The sequence below is a fragment of the Tripterygium wilfordii genome, chromosome 8 (genome assembly GCF_013401445.1).
Source record: "Tripterygium wilfordii isolate XIE 37 chromosome 8, ASM1340144v1, whole genome shotgun sequence".
NCBI classification, from domain to species: Eukaryota; Viridiplantae; Streptophyta; class Magnoliopsida; order Celastrales; family Celastraceae; genus Tripterygium; species Tripterygium wilfordii.
Window position 1 is genome coordinate 10,916,456 of NC_052239.1, and position 15,933 is coordinate 10,932,388.

The following is a 15,933-nucleotide window of genomic DNA, read 5'->3' on the forward strand; positions in this document are numbered from 1 at the left end:
ATCGCTTGAAAATAGAGATGCCAGCTTAGAATTAAATTTTCAATCTCGAATGAGATTCTTTATGCCCTAAAACGTCCGAAGAGATAATCAACTATGATATCGCCAAATGATTGTAGAGGTGGAACCCACCAACATATTCTCAATTTTCCACCGACAAAAAAGAATTTAAAAACCCTGGTTTGGTCTGGTCATGGTCTGCCCAAATTCATTTTTATTTTCTCTTGATTAAGCTATGCCAAGTATTTTAAGAACAAAAGTAGTTACACATTTCGATATCAGTTTTCAAACATTTTTATGGAACAAAAAAAAAACAACTTAAGTCAAATAAAAAATAGAATTGTTGGGATTAATATAATCAATAAAATAAAAAAAAAAAAAAACTTAAACAAGTTGAAGACCCAATGATGCTTGGATGTTATTTCAACCTTTCAGTGACATATGCATGCATTTTTTTTCTTCACCATTTGAAATCAGATTTGAATGCAACATCATGGTAGTTAGACGTGGTGTTTTTTTTTTTTTTTTTTTTGAAACAACAAAATGGATTGAGATGTGTTTTGTTGATGTGATCGGGCCACTAAAATATATTGGAACAACGGTGTAAATTTGTTGACTTTATTTTTGGTGTAAATAGAGTTGAGATCAGGTATTGATTTTTGAAGTAAATGTAAGTGCTTTAGAGGTGGGTGGGACCCACGTGGAGAGCAAACATAAGGGACATTGGTTTTGTCATTCCCCCATGTTGATCCTAGCAAAATGGAACCAACAAATTGATTCCATTGGAACTTCTTTTTTTTTCATTGTTTTTTTTCCATTTCTCAACAAATGGGACAGCAAAAACAATTCCTGCCCCAACAAAGTTTGCTTTTTGTGGTTGCTCTCATCCTGTTTTTTGAAATGGGTGAGGGAGATTCGAACTCTGATCAACAGAGTGATATACACCATTCTTACTACTCCAATTAATGGCTCGGGTGTATTGTAGTTGTTACCTTAGTGACTCTAAATACCTTAATAAATGTTTTTTTTTCAATGTTCAAAGTTTAAACAAGTGCACATGAAAAACCTTCAAATAATCAAAGTGGCACAAGCAACCTAGTTCTTGTCTTGTCATGTTACAAGTCCTTGTAACTGAAAAGTAATAATAATTCACCTCTGTTCTTTCTAGTCTTGTGCTAGATAAGCCAAAAAGTAGAATTATCAAGTTTCTGACCTTTTTAGGCCCAAAAAATAGTAATTGGTGATTAATTATTGGATATGCGTAATTACTTTTTTGTATGGCTAACCACATGATATTGATGATAGCGTAACCATCGCTTCGAATTTAGGGTATTAAAAAAAAAACTCGTTCAAAGTTGAGAGTTCAATTCGAACACATCCATTTTCAAATGATTTGCGCCGAAATTATATCCAACGAACCCGTCGGAACGTGTTGGGTAAGGGACATGACTCACCGGTTGGTTCTGACTAATTAGTTCTTTGAAAAAGGAGAGAGCCTGTTAAAAGTGGTGGGACTTGCTTTTGGAGACATACTTTTCTAAAAAGCTTTCATCGGTATATGAATTGATCACCTCACCTACTGCATTCTCTCAATCAAACAACACACATGAATTATGAAAGAATTATCTTATGAGTTTCTAGAATGAGGTTTTAAATGAGATGTTGATTTTTAGGGTTCAAATTATTTTTTTTGAAAAGATATATTTATATTTTAATCTGTCTTACGAACACAAAGATGTATTTTTTGTTCGAAATAAAAATTAAATTTAATATAAAAAATGCATGATAATTATGAATAGTTGGGTATAAAATAAAAATCATTTCATATAAATTCCATGTTGTATTTGATTTTTGTTTTGAACAAAAAAATATCATTCGTTTTGTAAGACCGATCAAAATACAAATTTATTTTTTTTCAAATTTTTAAAAAATATTTTAAACCCAAAAGTGAATCCTAAAAGTTAATACCTCATTTTAAGATTTAATAAGAAAATTCTTTTATATATATATATATAATCCAAAAATAAACATTTATAAATTATTTACAATAAAAAAAACTAGTTTTTTATTTTTATTTTTGTTAGTAACCAGAATCTAGATATGACTTAAGGGGCCACCATCACACCGTATGTTGGTAGTTGTCGTACTCAAAAAATGACCCTCTCATCATCTCCACAGCTAACTCTTCTTCTCCTACAACCACTTCTGTCTTCTTCTTCTTCTTCTTCACTCCTACTCTTAGCCTTTCTTTGATTCGTCTCTGCAAAAAAAAACCAAAACCCACTTATTAGACACCAAAATCATGGCCAAACTAGTGGTGGAAGTTCTTGACGCAAGTGATTTGATGCCCAAAGATGGGCAAGGCTCAGCAAGTCCATTTGTTGAAGTAGAATTTGATGAGCAAAGACAGAGGACCCAAACAAAGCCTAAAGACCTCAATCCTTCTTGGTATGAAAAGCTTGCTTTTGATGTCAGCAACAGCCTCAGAGATCTAGCAAGCAAGACCATTGATGTGGTTGTGTATAATGACCGACAAGCCGGTCATCACAGGAACTTTCTTGGGCGCGTCAGGATTTCTGGTGGTTCAGTGCCTTTGTGCGAGTCTGAAGCAAGTATTCAGCGGTACCCACTCGACAAACGTGGCCTGTTCTCACACATCAAAGGAGATGTTGCTTTGAAGATTTACTTGCTTGATCATGATGGTGGTTCTGATTATAATCATGCCTCCTCACAACAACCACATGAAAAAGAGACCCCACTTCAAGAAATCAACAGTAATAACAGGTTTGATCATGGAGATCATGACTATGTACCAGATGATTATCATGGTCATGAAGAGAAGATTAAGAAGAAGAACAAAAAGGAGAAAGAAGTGAGGACCTTTCACTCAATTGGTACTGCTGCTGCTGCTCCAGTGAAGGAAAAGGTGTCTGAGATGAGAGCGGATTTCGCTCAAGCGGCGACACCAGCAGTTATGCAAATGCAAATGCAAGTGCCAGTCCCAAAGCCGAATCCAGAATTCATGCTGGTGGAAACCTTTCCACCTTTGGCGGCTCGATTGAGGTACAGAGGAGGTGACAAGATAACAAGTACTTATGACTTGGTGGAGCAGATGCATTACTTGTATGTAAGTGTTGTGAAGGCAAGAGATCTACCTGTTATGGATGTTTCAGGGAGTCTTGATCCTTATGTGGAAGTGAAAATTGGGAATTACAAGGGGAGGACTAAACACTTTGAGAAGAACCAGAATCCGGTTTGGCACCAAGTCTTTGCTTTCCCCAAGGAGAGATTGCAGGCCAATTTGGTGGAGGTAATAGTGAAAGATAAGGATTTTGGGTTGGATGATTTTGTGGGGAGAGTTCTTTTCGATGTACCGGAGGTACCGGTTCGGGTGCCACCGGATAGTCCTCTGGCTCCACAGTGGTATAGATTGGAGGATAAAAATGGTGTCAAGCTTAAACAAGGGGGGGAGGTTATGCTTGCAGTTTGGATGGGAACACAAGCTGATGAGTCATTTCCAGATGCATGGCATTCTGATGCTCATGATATCAGTCAGTCCAACTTGGCTAATACAAGATCAAAGGTATACTTCTCTCCTAAATTGTATTACCTTCGTGCACAAGTAATCGAAGCACAAGATCTTGTATCTTCTGAGAAAGGCAGAGCTCCAGACACATATGTGAAGATAATACTCGCAAATCAAGGAAGAACAACCAGGCCTGTCCGTGGCGTCAACCCCGTCTGGAATGATGAGCTCATGTTTGTTGCATCAGAGCCTCTTGAGGATTTCATAATTATTTCAGTTGATGACAGAGTTGGACCTGGCAAGGATGAGACTTTAGGAAGAGTGATTGTATCAGTTAGAGATGTGCCTCAGAGACTTGATACCAACAAACTCCCTGATCCTCGCTGGTTGAACCTCTACAAGCCTTCACTTGCACAACAGGAAGGTATTGAGAAGAAGAAAGAAAAGTTTTCCAGCAAAGTCCTGATTCGGTTTGTACTCGAAGCTGGTTACCATGTTCTTGATGAGTCTACACATTTCAGCAGTGACCTTCAGCCTTCGTCAAAATTTCTGAGGAAGGGACCTGTTGGAATTCTTGAACTTGGCATTCTGAGTGCCAAAAATTTGCAGCCAATGAAGAGCAAGGATGGAAGGACAACTGATGCTTATTGTGTGGCCAAGTACGGGAACAAATGGGTTCGGACCAGAACGATCCTCGACACATTGCATCCAAGGTGGAACGAGCAGTATACTTGGGAAGTGTATGATCCCTGTACTGTAATAACAATTGGTGTCTTTGATAATCACCATACCAATGGAAGCAGTGACGCGAAAGATCAGAAGATTGGGAAGGTAAGAATTAGGCTATCCACTCTGGAGACTGAACGAGTATATACACATTACTATCCACTGCTGATGCTCACTAAATCTGGCTTGAAAAATCAAGGGGATCTTCACTTGGCATTGAGGTTTACATGTACAGCTTGGACTAAAATCTTGGTTCAATATGGAAAGCCATTGCTTCCCAAAATGCATTATGTCAACCCCATACCTTTTAGGTTCATCGAATCGCTACGCCACCAGGCAATGCAGATTGTGGCAGGAAGGCTGACGAGAGCAGAACCACCACTTAGGAGCGAGGTTGTGGAGTACATGTTGGATGTGGATATGAATATGTTTAGTCTCCGTAAAAGCAAAGCCAATTTCTTCAGGATAATGTCTCTCTTGTCAGGGATTACAGTTATCTGCAGATGGTTCAATGACATTTGCCTCTGGAGAAACCCAGTGACAACCATTCTCGTGCATGTATTGTTCTTGATACTTGTGTGCTACCCGGAATTGATTCTGCCAACAATTTTTCTCTACCTGTTTGTGATAGGGATATGGAACTATAGGTTCAGGCCAAGGCATCCACCCCACATGGATGCTCGGATTTCCCAGGCAGATCGCACGCATCCAGATGAACTTGACGAGGAATTTGATACATTCCCAACATCCAGACAAACAGATCTTGTGAGGATGAGATATGACAGACTACGAAGTGTGGCAGGTCGAGTGCAAACCGTCGCTGGAGACTTGGCATCGCAAGGCGAAAGGGCTCAAGCATTATTGAGCTGGAGGGATCCAAGAGCCACATCTATCTTCATCATCCTCTCATTGATCGGGGCAGTGTTTTTATATGTCACTCCTTTTCAGGTAGTGGCAGTGCTGATTGGACTATACTTGCTTCGTCATCCCCGGTTCAGGAGCAAGACGCCTTCTGTTCCTGTCAATTTCTTCAAGAGATTACCATCCAGGGCAGATATGCTACTGTAAAGGAAACTCTCAAATAATAAAGCATTGATTACTCACTTGAGTATCCCAGCCAACTGGAGAGGGATGAAATCAAGGATGCTCTCTACAACTACAGAATCTCATTTCATTCAAATCCAAATTCACCATTCTTTTGGAGCTCTCTACAACTGTGGAATCTCAGTACTAGTAATTGTATTGTAGTATACTACTTTTGTTTACTTTAGCAGTAAATAATGCCAGGAAGGCAAACGATCATCCAACGCAATTGCTAGCAGCATAAAGTATTGTAATAACAAAAATAGTTCCAATCTTTGTAATAACAAAAAATAGTAGGAGTTTTTTTGAGAACAAAGTTCTGTCGATTGCAATAACAGCAAGCATCACTTGATAACTTCTTAGAAGCAGAGAATGTTTTTTACACATGCACAAGTCTCGTATTCTTCAGATCACAGAGAAGGTTTTTCCTGAGCAGATACTCTCTTCTTAGAATAAACCACTTGATCCTCACTGATACTGAGTTCAGAGGGCTCTAAACGATCAATCTTTAATACTCGGAAGAACCTCTTCTATTGATCACTTCCAATAAGAGAATACTCTACTTAATCAAACAGCAACACATGAACTATAATAAATTTAGCCCAAAATAAGAACTACCATCGGTTAAAAAATATTATTGGCTAGATAATTCATTGAACTCTGCTGAACAAAATTTTGAACAAAAATATCATTTGAAATAAGTTAGTTGCACTGGGCCAAACTGAGTTAATAACCTGCTATATTCGAGAAATTTAGACTGATTCCTAGGCTTTTTCTATTCGAATAATTGAATAGAAACAATACTCAAAGTCACCAATAAGGCTCCACTGAGAAAGAGTTCAATAACAAGATAGACAACCACATCTAGGATAATAGACTCATATACATTGAAATCCCTGCCAAACCAAAAATCCTTAGTACTAAACCAGCTATCTTTTACCCATTTAAAAAAAAAAAGCTTTTTACAAGATTGAAAGAGGATTCAAGTCCCTCAAAGGCCCCATGGTTCCTTCCTCACAAAGCATAAAAAATTGGAGGGTTAAAACCAGCAGCCTTTTTTTCCCCGTACAGCAATAAAAAGTCCCCAGATTTAAGCCACATCTCTATTATCTGGATACCATCCAGAAAACACCTAACCTATTTGAAGCCAAGTTTCAGAGTCTTCTCACCTAAATACATCAATGAGATAATCTACAGCTTCCATCAGATCTTTGCATAAGAAGCAACTGTCCAATCAGATCCTATTTTTTGATGCCCAACGATAGTTAATTTTTCTTGTCACATGGTTTCTTGAGTGAACAAGAAACTTGTCATGATACCCAAATTCCAAGCATCCTTCCTATATAAAAGGAATTACCTTGCACTTCATTAAGCTTTTTATAGTATGTTTTAACTCAGTATGCTCCATCTTAAATCCTCCGCATAAATTTTTTTTACCATTGCCACATAAATTGTATCGAAGAAGTTGGTCAAAAAACCTAATTTCCAATCCATAGATTCCCCATTGAGACATTCTACCTCATTCTACGACCAGTCACCCAAACATTTTCCTCGACCAAGGAAACTTTTTTATTAGTAAGCCAAAAAGAATGGGAATTGGAGTTTTATCAGAGCAGAATCTCACAAAGTGTCATCCAGAGAGTCACTCAAATGCCTTTCCCAACCATAAACCAATCAACAGATTTCAATCCATTCATCTTTGCTTAACTTTCTTACACACTCCCACATCAAAAGGAACTCCTTTTACACAGGAGCCCATCCATTGGCTGTATTTCACAAAAATTTCCTTTGGAACCCAAATATCCACGTCCACAACCATTCTGAACCATTGGATGGTACTCATTATCTCACAAGGAGAGGCTCTTTCAGATCTCTTGAATCTCTTTAGTCTTTACCCACAAATAATGATGGGATGGCAAAAACAGGCAAGTACCAGATGGGTAAGTTTGAAAATGTCCTCCTATAAGAGTCGGCCTTCTCCTACTTACAAGTGTCGTTTTCAAGTTGGCCAACTTGTTTTCACGGCAAAATGGCATTAACAAACAACATGAATAAAACCCTCCATCCGTTCCCATTTTTCCTAAAATTTTCTCAGCATGCAAAGACACGGCAAAATCCAACACAAAAGGGTTCATGTATTTTTCAGTTAAACAAATTATGTGAATCTGACTACGTTGAATATGATCAATTCGATTACAATTCTCAAAATCCAAAAACTACAATTCTGTTCTACATTTTTCTCAGCAACCAAATATGAGCCCCTACAACCAAAAAGTTGAATACTTCAAATTTGGAACTGCCTTATATTTAATCTCGTCAAACAAAGAAAAGAACACCTCCCAAATTCAAAAACAAAATGAACCAAATGGCAATCTAATTCGTCCTTACCGCTCTAGTCTCGCACAGCCTCAACTTCTCGAGCGACTAAGAGTTGGGATCTGTCGCGGTATAGCTGGACGGATGGGTCTTGGCGAAGGACGCGGCGTAAGGCGGCAGCGAAGAGTATTTTGAATTATCGGATTTCGCCATCGACGGAGATTCTACAAACAATAATAGGGCTATGCGTTCCTGTTGGGTCCGAGCATTTTTGTTGGGAAATCAAAAATTGGTAGTAGGAATTTTCAATGGAGTTCGTGTTATATAGGTTTTGATGGTGCGAAGAAGATAGACTGGTTCTTCAAAGTTCAAACTCGCGATTCCGTTAACGGTGATATAATTTTGCGGGATTAATGTATTATAATAACTTCGTTTTTTACCCCTTAAACTTTCAAAAACACGCATTTGGTCCCCAACATTTGTTGTGTGTTTGGTAGAGCGTGTTTGGTAGAACGGTTGTGTTGATTTTCAACGCTAACTGTTAAGCTGTGAATAAAAAGCTGAGCTTAAAGCTATAAAATAAGCTTTGAGGTGTTTGGTAAAGCTGTTAACTGTTGTTAGCGGTTAAATTGTGTAAAATATATTTTGTTTATATTATTATTAATTTATAAGTATAATTTATGATGTAAAAATTCTATTTATTTCAATTTAATATTTAAATAGCCATTTAATAAGCATAATTATTAATTTATAAATATAATTTATGATGTAAAAATTATATTTATTTCAATTTAATATTTAAATAGCCATTTAATAAGCATAATTATTATATTAATGTATAAATGTAATTATTAATGTACAAATGTAATTATTAATTTATCAATATTTAATATCAATATATAATATTTAATACAAAGTTATGAGACCCACATGTAAAAAAATTTTAAAAAAAAACAAATCAGTCACTATTAAGCGTGGGACCCATGCCTTTTTGGCAAGGGACCCATGCCAAACCCAAACCGCCCAAGAAAAAGCTCCATTTTGGAGCTTTTTCTTGGAGGGCGGTACCACACCGTTTGGTGGGCGGTACCGCCCTCAACAATCAGGTGTTTGGTGAGGCGGTTCCGCAAAGCGGGACCGCTAGCGGTACAGCTCTGTGTACCGCCTCACCAAACACACCCTTGGTCTCATCTAAGCCCCTTTTGATAGAGTTTTTTTAATAGCATTTATATTATTTTATAGTATAAATGCTACTTGTCATCCAAACAAGTATTTCCTGACACATAATTCGAGGTCATTTTCCTAGCATTTTCTACTACATTTCGAAATGCTACAAAATGAAATCATTTTGGTAGCATTTTCATTTTCATTCCCATTTTGTCCTTATCTTTCTATTGTTATCCCCATAATACCCCTTATTCCTCTTATTCTCTCTTCACCTCCCTCTTCCTATTCTTCCCCGACCCACCTGGAGCCCCCACCAGCTTTGCCGCAATCGACCTCTGTTCGGTTCCATCAACACCCACAACAATACTACCAACAGAAACAACCACCCAACTCTTGCTATGGTATTCCCTCTCCACCCCTTAGCACTGACACCCCATACACAGCTTCGATCTGGTATCCCAAGTTAGAGCCAACCCATATTCAGATGTCAGTTTCGATATGGAGATGAAGAATTGAGAGAGAAATTAGTGAGAGATAAAAAATAGTGAGACAAGAACCATGGGAGAAGATGAAGAATCGGCAGAGAAAATAAAGAGAGAATCGACGAGTACCGTCCATGGGAGAAGAAAAATTTGAGGAAGAGATGAACATGTAAAATATATTACAATTTCAATATATTTAAACATAACAGATAAATAATATTAAATATATGCCTTCTTTTAATTTCTCTTTAATTAATTTAATCTACATAAAAAATGTTGGTCATATTCCTTTTATTATTTTAAAAATCTAAATTTTTAATTTTCAAAATTATTTGTTATTTATTTTTGTATTTTATTTATATTTGTTACAACTAAAATGCATCATACCCGTGCACGTAATTTATCCAATATGCTACACAGCACAAATGTTAATAGTAAAAGTTCAACCAAACGCCTATCCAGCATTCAAGCAGCATATCTGCCATTAAAATTGTCCAGCATTTCTACTACCACCATTTCTACTGACATTTCTGCTACTTTACAAATGCTCTACCAAACTAACCCCTAGTCTAATTGGTCACTTTAGTATTCACTTTTCCCGAACTAAAAAGGTTGTTGTTATCATCTAATTTAGTTAGTCATTTGAATATTCATTCTTCCCAAATTTAAAAGGTTATCGATTCGAGTGTGAGAGACGAGATAATTTTCTGAAATAAAACTGTGAGGAGAGGATAACAATGCAGGTAGATGTACGTAGAGCGAACAATACTTTTGAATGAAAAAAAAAGGCGACGATAATCATTATTTTGTGATTTTTAATTTAAGCACTCCACACAGTTTGTGCATGAAATGGAGTATCTTGGTCATTTCGATGAATTTGCCCTTTGATAAAATAAGAATGGTGATGAAGGCAAACATGATAAATGTATTTTGTTGAGATATTTTCTTGTCACGTGTCGCGTGTTGAGTGAATTGTGTGCACCACGTTAGAACCCACTGAAGATTTTCCCAATATTTAGTATGATTTTTGTGTTATTCTTGTCTATTTCATTTTTTGTTATATAATAAGAAATGGGGGAATTATTCTAATTATAAATTAATCTCAATCTCTTAAATAATTTAATGTAAAAAAAATAATGAATTAATTAAATTTTGACCAGAAAAAACTAACCCCTCCTCTAAACAAGGCGAAGAAGAATAGCTCTCTCTCTCTCTTCGCTCTCTCTTTCTCACTGTTCTTCTGCATCTTCATTCTCTCATTCTAATCAACTACACTGCCATTTCTCCGTTTTGGGTTAGCTTGGCAAGGAAATCGTGATTTTCTTGAGGTATTTCATGCCTCCTTCTTTTTCTACTAAATAATTCTTGAGATTTATGCATCGTATTCTTTAGTTTTTCTACCGCCATTCGCGTTGAACCAGTTGGTTTCGATCTGTAATTCTATTATACTCCAATTGGTTTGATGCAATTCAATTTCAGATTCCCAATTTCCCCTTATATTCCCTGTAATGTTTTCCAATGTAGTTTTCTAGGTTTCTTGTTCTTAAATTGATACATTAAATTTCGTTCACTAAATTGCTGGGTGACATTTCTTTCTCTTGAGGTTGAAATGGATTCCTTTAGAGGTCAAGGAGGCATTCAGATGCTGCTAACTGCAGAGCAGGAAGCCCAACGCCTCGTCACTGACGCTAGAAACTGTAAGAGAGGGGTTTCTTTTGGGGGAAATTGGTGATTAGGGTTTTAAGTTTTCTTTTTTTGGAAAAATAAAAGTATGGGATTGTTTTTGATAATGTTCAGTGAAGATGGCAAGGTTGAAGCAAGCCAAAGATGAAGCTGAGAGAGATGTGGCACTTTACCGCTCAAATTTGGAACAGGAGTTCCAAAAGAAAATCCATGAGGTATAAAACATGTTCCATAGATAATATATGAATGATTTGATGACATATATGTAGCTTCAATTGGATCAGCGGCTGTTCGCTGTGAATATGTGAGCTTTAGTATTGGGTTACAATGCTGTATCGTTTTTCACTTCTATCGACTTACTGCAGACAAGCGGGAGCTCTGGCTCGACTGTAAAGCGGCTAGAAGAGGAAACTGAAGTTAAGATCAAAAACTTGAATGATTCCACATCTAGGGTCTCACCAGATGTTGTCAACACGCTCATCAAGTATGTCGTGACAGTGAAATATTGATGCGGAAAGGTAAAAAAGCAAATGAATCAATTTGGTGAACTGTTACATTTTTAAGGCCTTAGGTTTTATAATTTTTCCTCCGATTCAAGTGACTACGGAGAAATTTTGCTGCTCTAAATATTGGTTATATTTTCATGGCATTGAAGCAAAGTGTTGAACAGAAATGCAATATTCTTTTATTACCACATTTCCTACGTCCAATTGATCGATGATTAACCATTGGCTGCGTCCTCAATTGGAGAGATGAGAAAAATATTTGCTTTGTTCTTGAACCCTTCATTGGAGAGGAGGAAAAGATTTGCTTTGTTGTTGAATGGCTTTTGTTGTGTCAAAAATGCATTGAAATCACCTTCTCTTTTGGATACATGAACTAGCCAAAAGCTTATTCCATGAATCTAGCTTATTCAATTTGGAAGAGCTTTTGTTTATCAAGATTCAAGACTACTACTCTCAAATACTGACTTGACTTCGATTTTCTTTTCTTTTCTTTTCTTTTTCCTGTTATTCGGCCTTGGCAGAAGGAGCAAGCAGCCTGAGTTTTGAGAGAGTTGAACTGCAGGATATGAAGAAATATTTGCATCCCAAATAATTGCTACCTTCTTTTGGAGCAATGCTCTATGATTACCAAATTTGTAGACTCTCACTCTTACTTTGAGGATTGTCTAATAAGTATTTTGCTGCACATAATTTTATTCTGGGACTTCTTTTGACAGCCTTTCTGATGCCAATAAAAAGCATGTTCGATTTTTTTTTTATATATATTTTTGTTGGTTTGGTGTAAATGACACCTTTAGTAACAAGTAAATTGTCCAAACTCCAAAGAGTAAGTGTACATACCCCTTCACTATATGTGTAGTAGTGTTGCAATGTTTGCAGAGTTAATAAAACATATGGTCACTGCAAGATTGGTTCTTGTTTTATTTTAGTCATCGAATGTCAAAATGTTAAAGTTAGTAATCGAAAATTCAAATTTGTTATGGTCAGGTTTTTTCACTTTCGAACAATCAACCTGTTTATATGAAAAGGTCTGAAGGAATAAGCCCAATAGAATATCACAAACTGGGCCAAAAGTCTACAAAGAAGCCCAAAAGAATTATGGGCCAAATGGGCCGCTTCCACTTTGCGAAAAAAAGAAACCATAGAAGTTGAGTTCAGTCGATTCTCCCTGGTAGTTTCGGATTGATGGGTACTCTGACGACCTTACGGAGGTCTCTCGGCCATCACTGCCTGCGAAAATCGAGTCCCAGTCCTCACATATCTAAGCTTTTCGATTTGAGTCAAGGATCGCTGCTAAACGTCATCGTCTCTGGAAGTTTCAACTTGCAGTATCAGAGTCGCCGGACTCTGATTCTAGAGTCCGCACTCTCTGAATCAGTCAAATTAAAGAGACTCTCCGACTCTGGTAATGCTATCTTTCTTCCCTGTCTTGAATCTGTTAAAAAAAATGCATGAAATAAGGACGCAATTGAGTCTGAGTAACAGGAATTGTTGAGGTGAATTTGGATAGGCCTGAAACAAAGAATGCGATTGGGAAGGATATGCTTAGAGGGTTAAAGCATGCTTTTGAAACTATCGATGAAGATGAATCTGCTAAGGTTGTATTGGTCTGCAGTTCAGTTCCCAAGGTGTTTTGCGCTGGTGCTGATCTTAAGGTAAGTTGCCCTTTCTTAATGTGATTTTCTTGTAGGAAGGAATTATTTCATTGGTTGTTCTGTGAAAAATCAAAGTTGTATGAGCTGCGAGGTGGTTGTTTCTGAGATGCTTGATTGTGCTGCCTTTGATTGGATTTCCAGGAGCGCAAGATGATGACTCCTTCTGAAGTAAAATTTACTGTCAACAAGCTGCGGTCAATGTTCTCATTGATAGAGGTTTTGGCTGTTCATGTTCTGTTTCCTTAACTATTTGGCATTGTATGTATTTAACACATCAGACATATATTAGACTTTACTCTGATCACCTACAGGGCTTCGCCATTGATTCATATGTATATATGTAATTGGCTTGTGTCAAAATCTAAATTTACAGAGACACATAAATTACTTGGTTTTCACATTATTCATTGAAATTTGAAAATGTTCTATAACTCACTGCCATCATTTGCTTTTGCTTGTTTGGTAAAGTTCGAACCTTAAGACTTACCTCTACCAGACCACCCTGCACCTTGCTGCATGCCTTGTTCACCTGGGGCTTTCATCTATGCATTTAACTTGAAATATTTGCTCTGCCTTTTTTATGTGTTGGCACTTTCAATTGCAACTTCACTTCTCGTTAACTGCATCAATGTAGGCACTTCGTATTCCAACCATTGCTGTTATTGAAGGAGCAGCTCTGGGTGGTGGACTTGAAATGGCATTATCATGTGATCTTCGGATATGTGGTTTGTCTGGATTTATCCATTTTTTGTTCAGAAAAATGAAGTGGTGTGTGTTATAGCTGCTGCTTGAAGCTCAAGGATTGATATTCTTGTTGGAACATTACGATGCAGGAGAAGAAGCAAAATTGGGTTTGCCAGAAACAGGACTTGCTATAATTCCTGGGTATGCACTCAATTCGTAACTATTGAGTTTCACTACGAGAGTGCCTGTTTTTATTTGGAAAGAACAACTGATCTCTATTTCTCACCCTCTCTCTTCAACTTATCGCCATAGAAGCACCATTCTCAAAATTTACTTACATTCCCCGTTCAGATATGGATTGGAGAAATTTGGTACCCAGGTGATGACATTCTTAGTATAGGTGGAATCTGAGTAGTGGCTTTCTTACTGCATGAATACCTTCTTTTACCTCTTCCTTCCCTTTCACGAACCATCATATTTCATGACATATCAGCCTCCCTTGCAGGGCTGGTGGGACGCAACGACTTCCAAGATTGGTGGGAAAATCAGTGGCAAAGGAACTCATATTTACTGGTAGGAAGATTGGTGGAAGAGAAGCGATGATGATGGGTATGTTCAAGGATCTGTAGATACTTGTTATTAATAGTATTAGTATTGTGATTGTTTTAATTTTAAAATTCAGGTCTTGTCAATTACTGTGTCCCCGCCAGTGAAGCTCATCTAAAGGCGCTTGAAATTGCTCGAGAAATAAATCAGAAGGTAAGTTTCTTAAGGGCTCCTAACTTCATACATGATGTGCTTACCATTGCTATTTATGTCAAACGATCGGTTGGTGATATCACACACTAGCAGGACCTTTTTATCTTCCTGATTTCATTTGAAATCAATGACTATCTTGGGGGCACCTGGTGGGTCATCTCATTGTCTGATCTTTTACTTTGATGAGTAAAAATTTCACATTTTCAAATACCAATATGAATAATGACAGGGTCCGATTGCAATAAGGATGGCGAAGAGGGCTATTAACCATGGAATTGAGATTGACTTGGCATCTGGTTTGGAATTGGAAGAAGAATGCTATGACCAAACCTTGCATACTAAAGACCGTATGGAAGGCTTGGCAGCATTTGCGGAAAAGCGGAAACCAAGGTATTTTGGTGAATAGGATTAACACGTTGGTTGTAATGATCTTCTTCAATCTTCGTTGACTGGGCATTGGAGAAATTAATCATGTAATACATACATTGTTATGTGCAGTTAAAACAACTGTGAAAATACACCTGAGTCTGGTTGAAGTGGTAAAGATGGTGCATACCATCATGATGACTAGGGTTTGAATCCTCCATTCCCGTTTAAAAAAAAAAAAAAAAACCGACTGTGAAATGGAATCAGTCCCACCGTCATAATTTATATTAATCTTATCTTGCTTTTAGTCTGTCTTTCTTTTTAGTCTAGCAGTTGGGCTACACCTTCCCAATTCATACAAGGAGAATCTTACTGTATCCGGGATGAAGCTCATTTTTATATATGTTTGGACAAAAGTGTTTGGCCGAATGGTGCGATATGATATCACTGCACTATGATGAGTTCAAAGCTAAAGCGTTAAAGTTGCAAGGAATTGTTTTCACTCCTGTCGTTAAAGCTGCAGGGAGCTATTTTCACACCGCCACAATACGATTAATCGTATTTTGGACATCAACATAATATATTTTTTCCCTAATTTTGCCCTCTAGTATTTCATTAATATTTTTTACAAATTAATTGATATCAATAAAAAATTTAATTTTACCCTTACCTCGCCAAAATCGTAACTTATCTCACATCACCGCAATATTGAAACTTGCCTCATCTTACAACAAGAGGTCAAAATACAATACTCGCTTTAAGATCACATTTTCAAAATGCGCCTTAAGACCATAGTTTTGAAACTCGCCTTATCTTATCGCAGGAGATCAAAATACAATACACTCCCAAACAGACCAATAGATTTAGCCGGGTGAAAGTGTAGTGTAATATTACCTGTAAACGCACTTTGAGCCTTGGGAAGATTTCGTTTATACGGCCAAACACAAACAATAGTATACGATGAACAACAGCATCAAATCTTG

General features: G+C 37.2%; 3 protein-coding genes across 3 annotated transcripts; all 3 read left to right on the forward strand.

The window, feature by feature from the left end:
* The first annotated feature begins 2,254 nt into the window (after positions 1–2,254).
* On the forward strand, positions 2,255–5,700 carry LOC120004014 (FT-interacting protein 7-like). The gene has a single exon (XM_038853213.1). It carries the CDS (start codon positions 2,300–2,302, stop codon positions 5,315–5,317), a length of 3,018 nt encoding a protein of 1,005 aa, XP_038709141.1. The 5' UTR covers positions 2,255–2,299; the 3' UTR covers positions 5,318–5,700.
* Positions 5,701–10,465: 4,765 nt separating this feature from the next.
* On the forward strand, positions 10,466–12,240 carry LOC120003274 (V-type proton ATPase subunit G1-like). The gene is made up of 5 exons (XM_038852186.1): positions 10,466–10,625; positions 10,901–10,994; positions 11,095–11,195; positions 11,346–11,498; positions 12,008–12,240. The coding sequence occupies exons 2-4, from the start codon at positions 10,907–10,909 to the stop codon at positions 11,487–11,489; spliced, it is 333 nt and encodes a 110-aa protein (XP_038708114.1). The 5' UTR covers positions 10,466–10,625; positions 10,901–10,906; the 3' UTR covers positions 11,490–11,498; positions 12,008–12,240.
* Positions 12,241–12,656: 416 nt separating this feature from the next.
* LOC120003273 (probable enoyl-CoA hydratase 2, mitochondrial) lies at positions 12,657–15,102 on the forward strand. Its single transcript, XM_038852184.1, has 8 exons — positions 12,657–12,891; positions 12,972–13,141; positions 13,283–13,357; positions 13,776–13,866; positions 13,975–14,026; positions 14,331–14,434; positions 14,508–14,584; positions 14,814–15,102. The coding sequence occupies exons 1-8, from the start codon at positions 12,672–12,674 to the stop codon at positions 14,988–14,990; spliced, it is 966 nt and encodes a 321-aa protein (XP_038708112.1). The 5' UTR covers positions 12,657–12,671; the 3' UTR covers positions 14,991–15,102.
* The last annotated feature ends 831 nt before the right edge of the window (positions 15,103–15,933 follow it).

Bases quoted from the DNA above. Each gene is read 5' to 3' on its own strand.
- LOC120004014 (XM_038853213.1), top strand. From the start codon at position 2,300: ATGGCCAAACTAGTGGTGGAAGTTCTTGACGCAAGTGATTTGATGCCC.
- LOC120003274 (XM_038852186.1), top strand. From the start codon at position 10,907: ATGGATTCCTTTAGAGGTCAAGGAGGCATTCAGATGCTGCTAACTGCA. The intron at 10,995-11,094 runs GTAAGAGAGGGG...GATAATGTTCAG, and splicing joins CGTCACTGACGCTAGAAACT to TGAAGATGGCAAGGTTGAAG. The intron at 11,196-11,345 runs GTATAAAACATG...GACTTACTGCAG, and splicing joins TCCAAAAGAAAATCCATGAG to ACAAGCGGGAGCTCTGGCTC.
- LOC120003273 (XM_038852184.1), top strand. From the start codon at position 12,672: ATGGGTACTCTGACGACCTTACGGAGGTCTCTCGGCCATCACTGCCTG. The intron at 13,142-13,282 runs GTAAGTTGCCCT...TTGGATTTCCAG, and splicing joins GCGCTGGTGCTGATCTTAAG to GAGCGCAAGATGATGACTCC. The intron at 14,585-14,813 runs GTAAGTTTCTTA...GAATAATGACAG, and splicing joins CTCGAGAAATAAATCAGAAG to GGTCCGATTGCAATAAGGAT.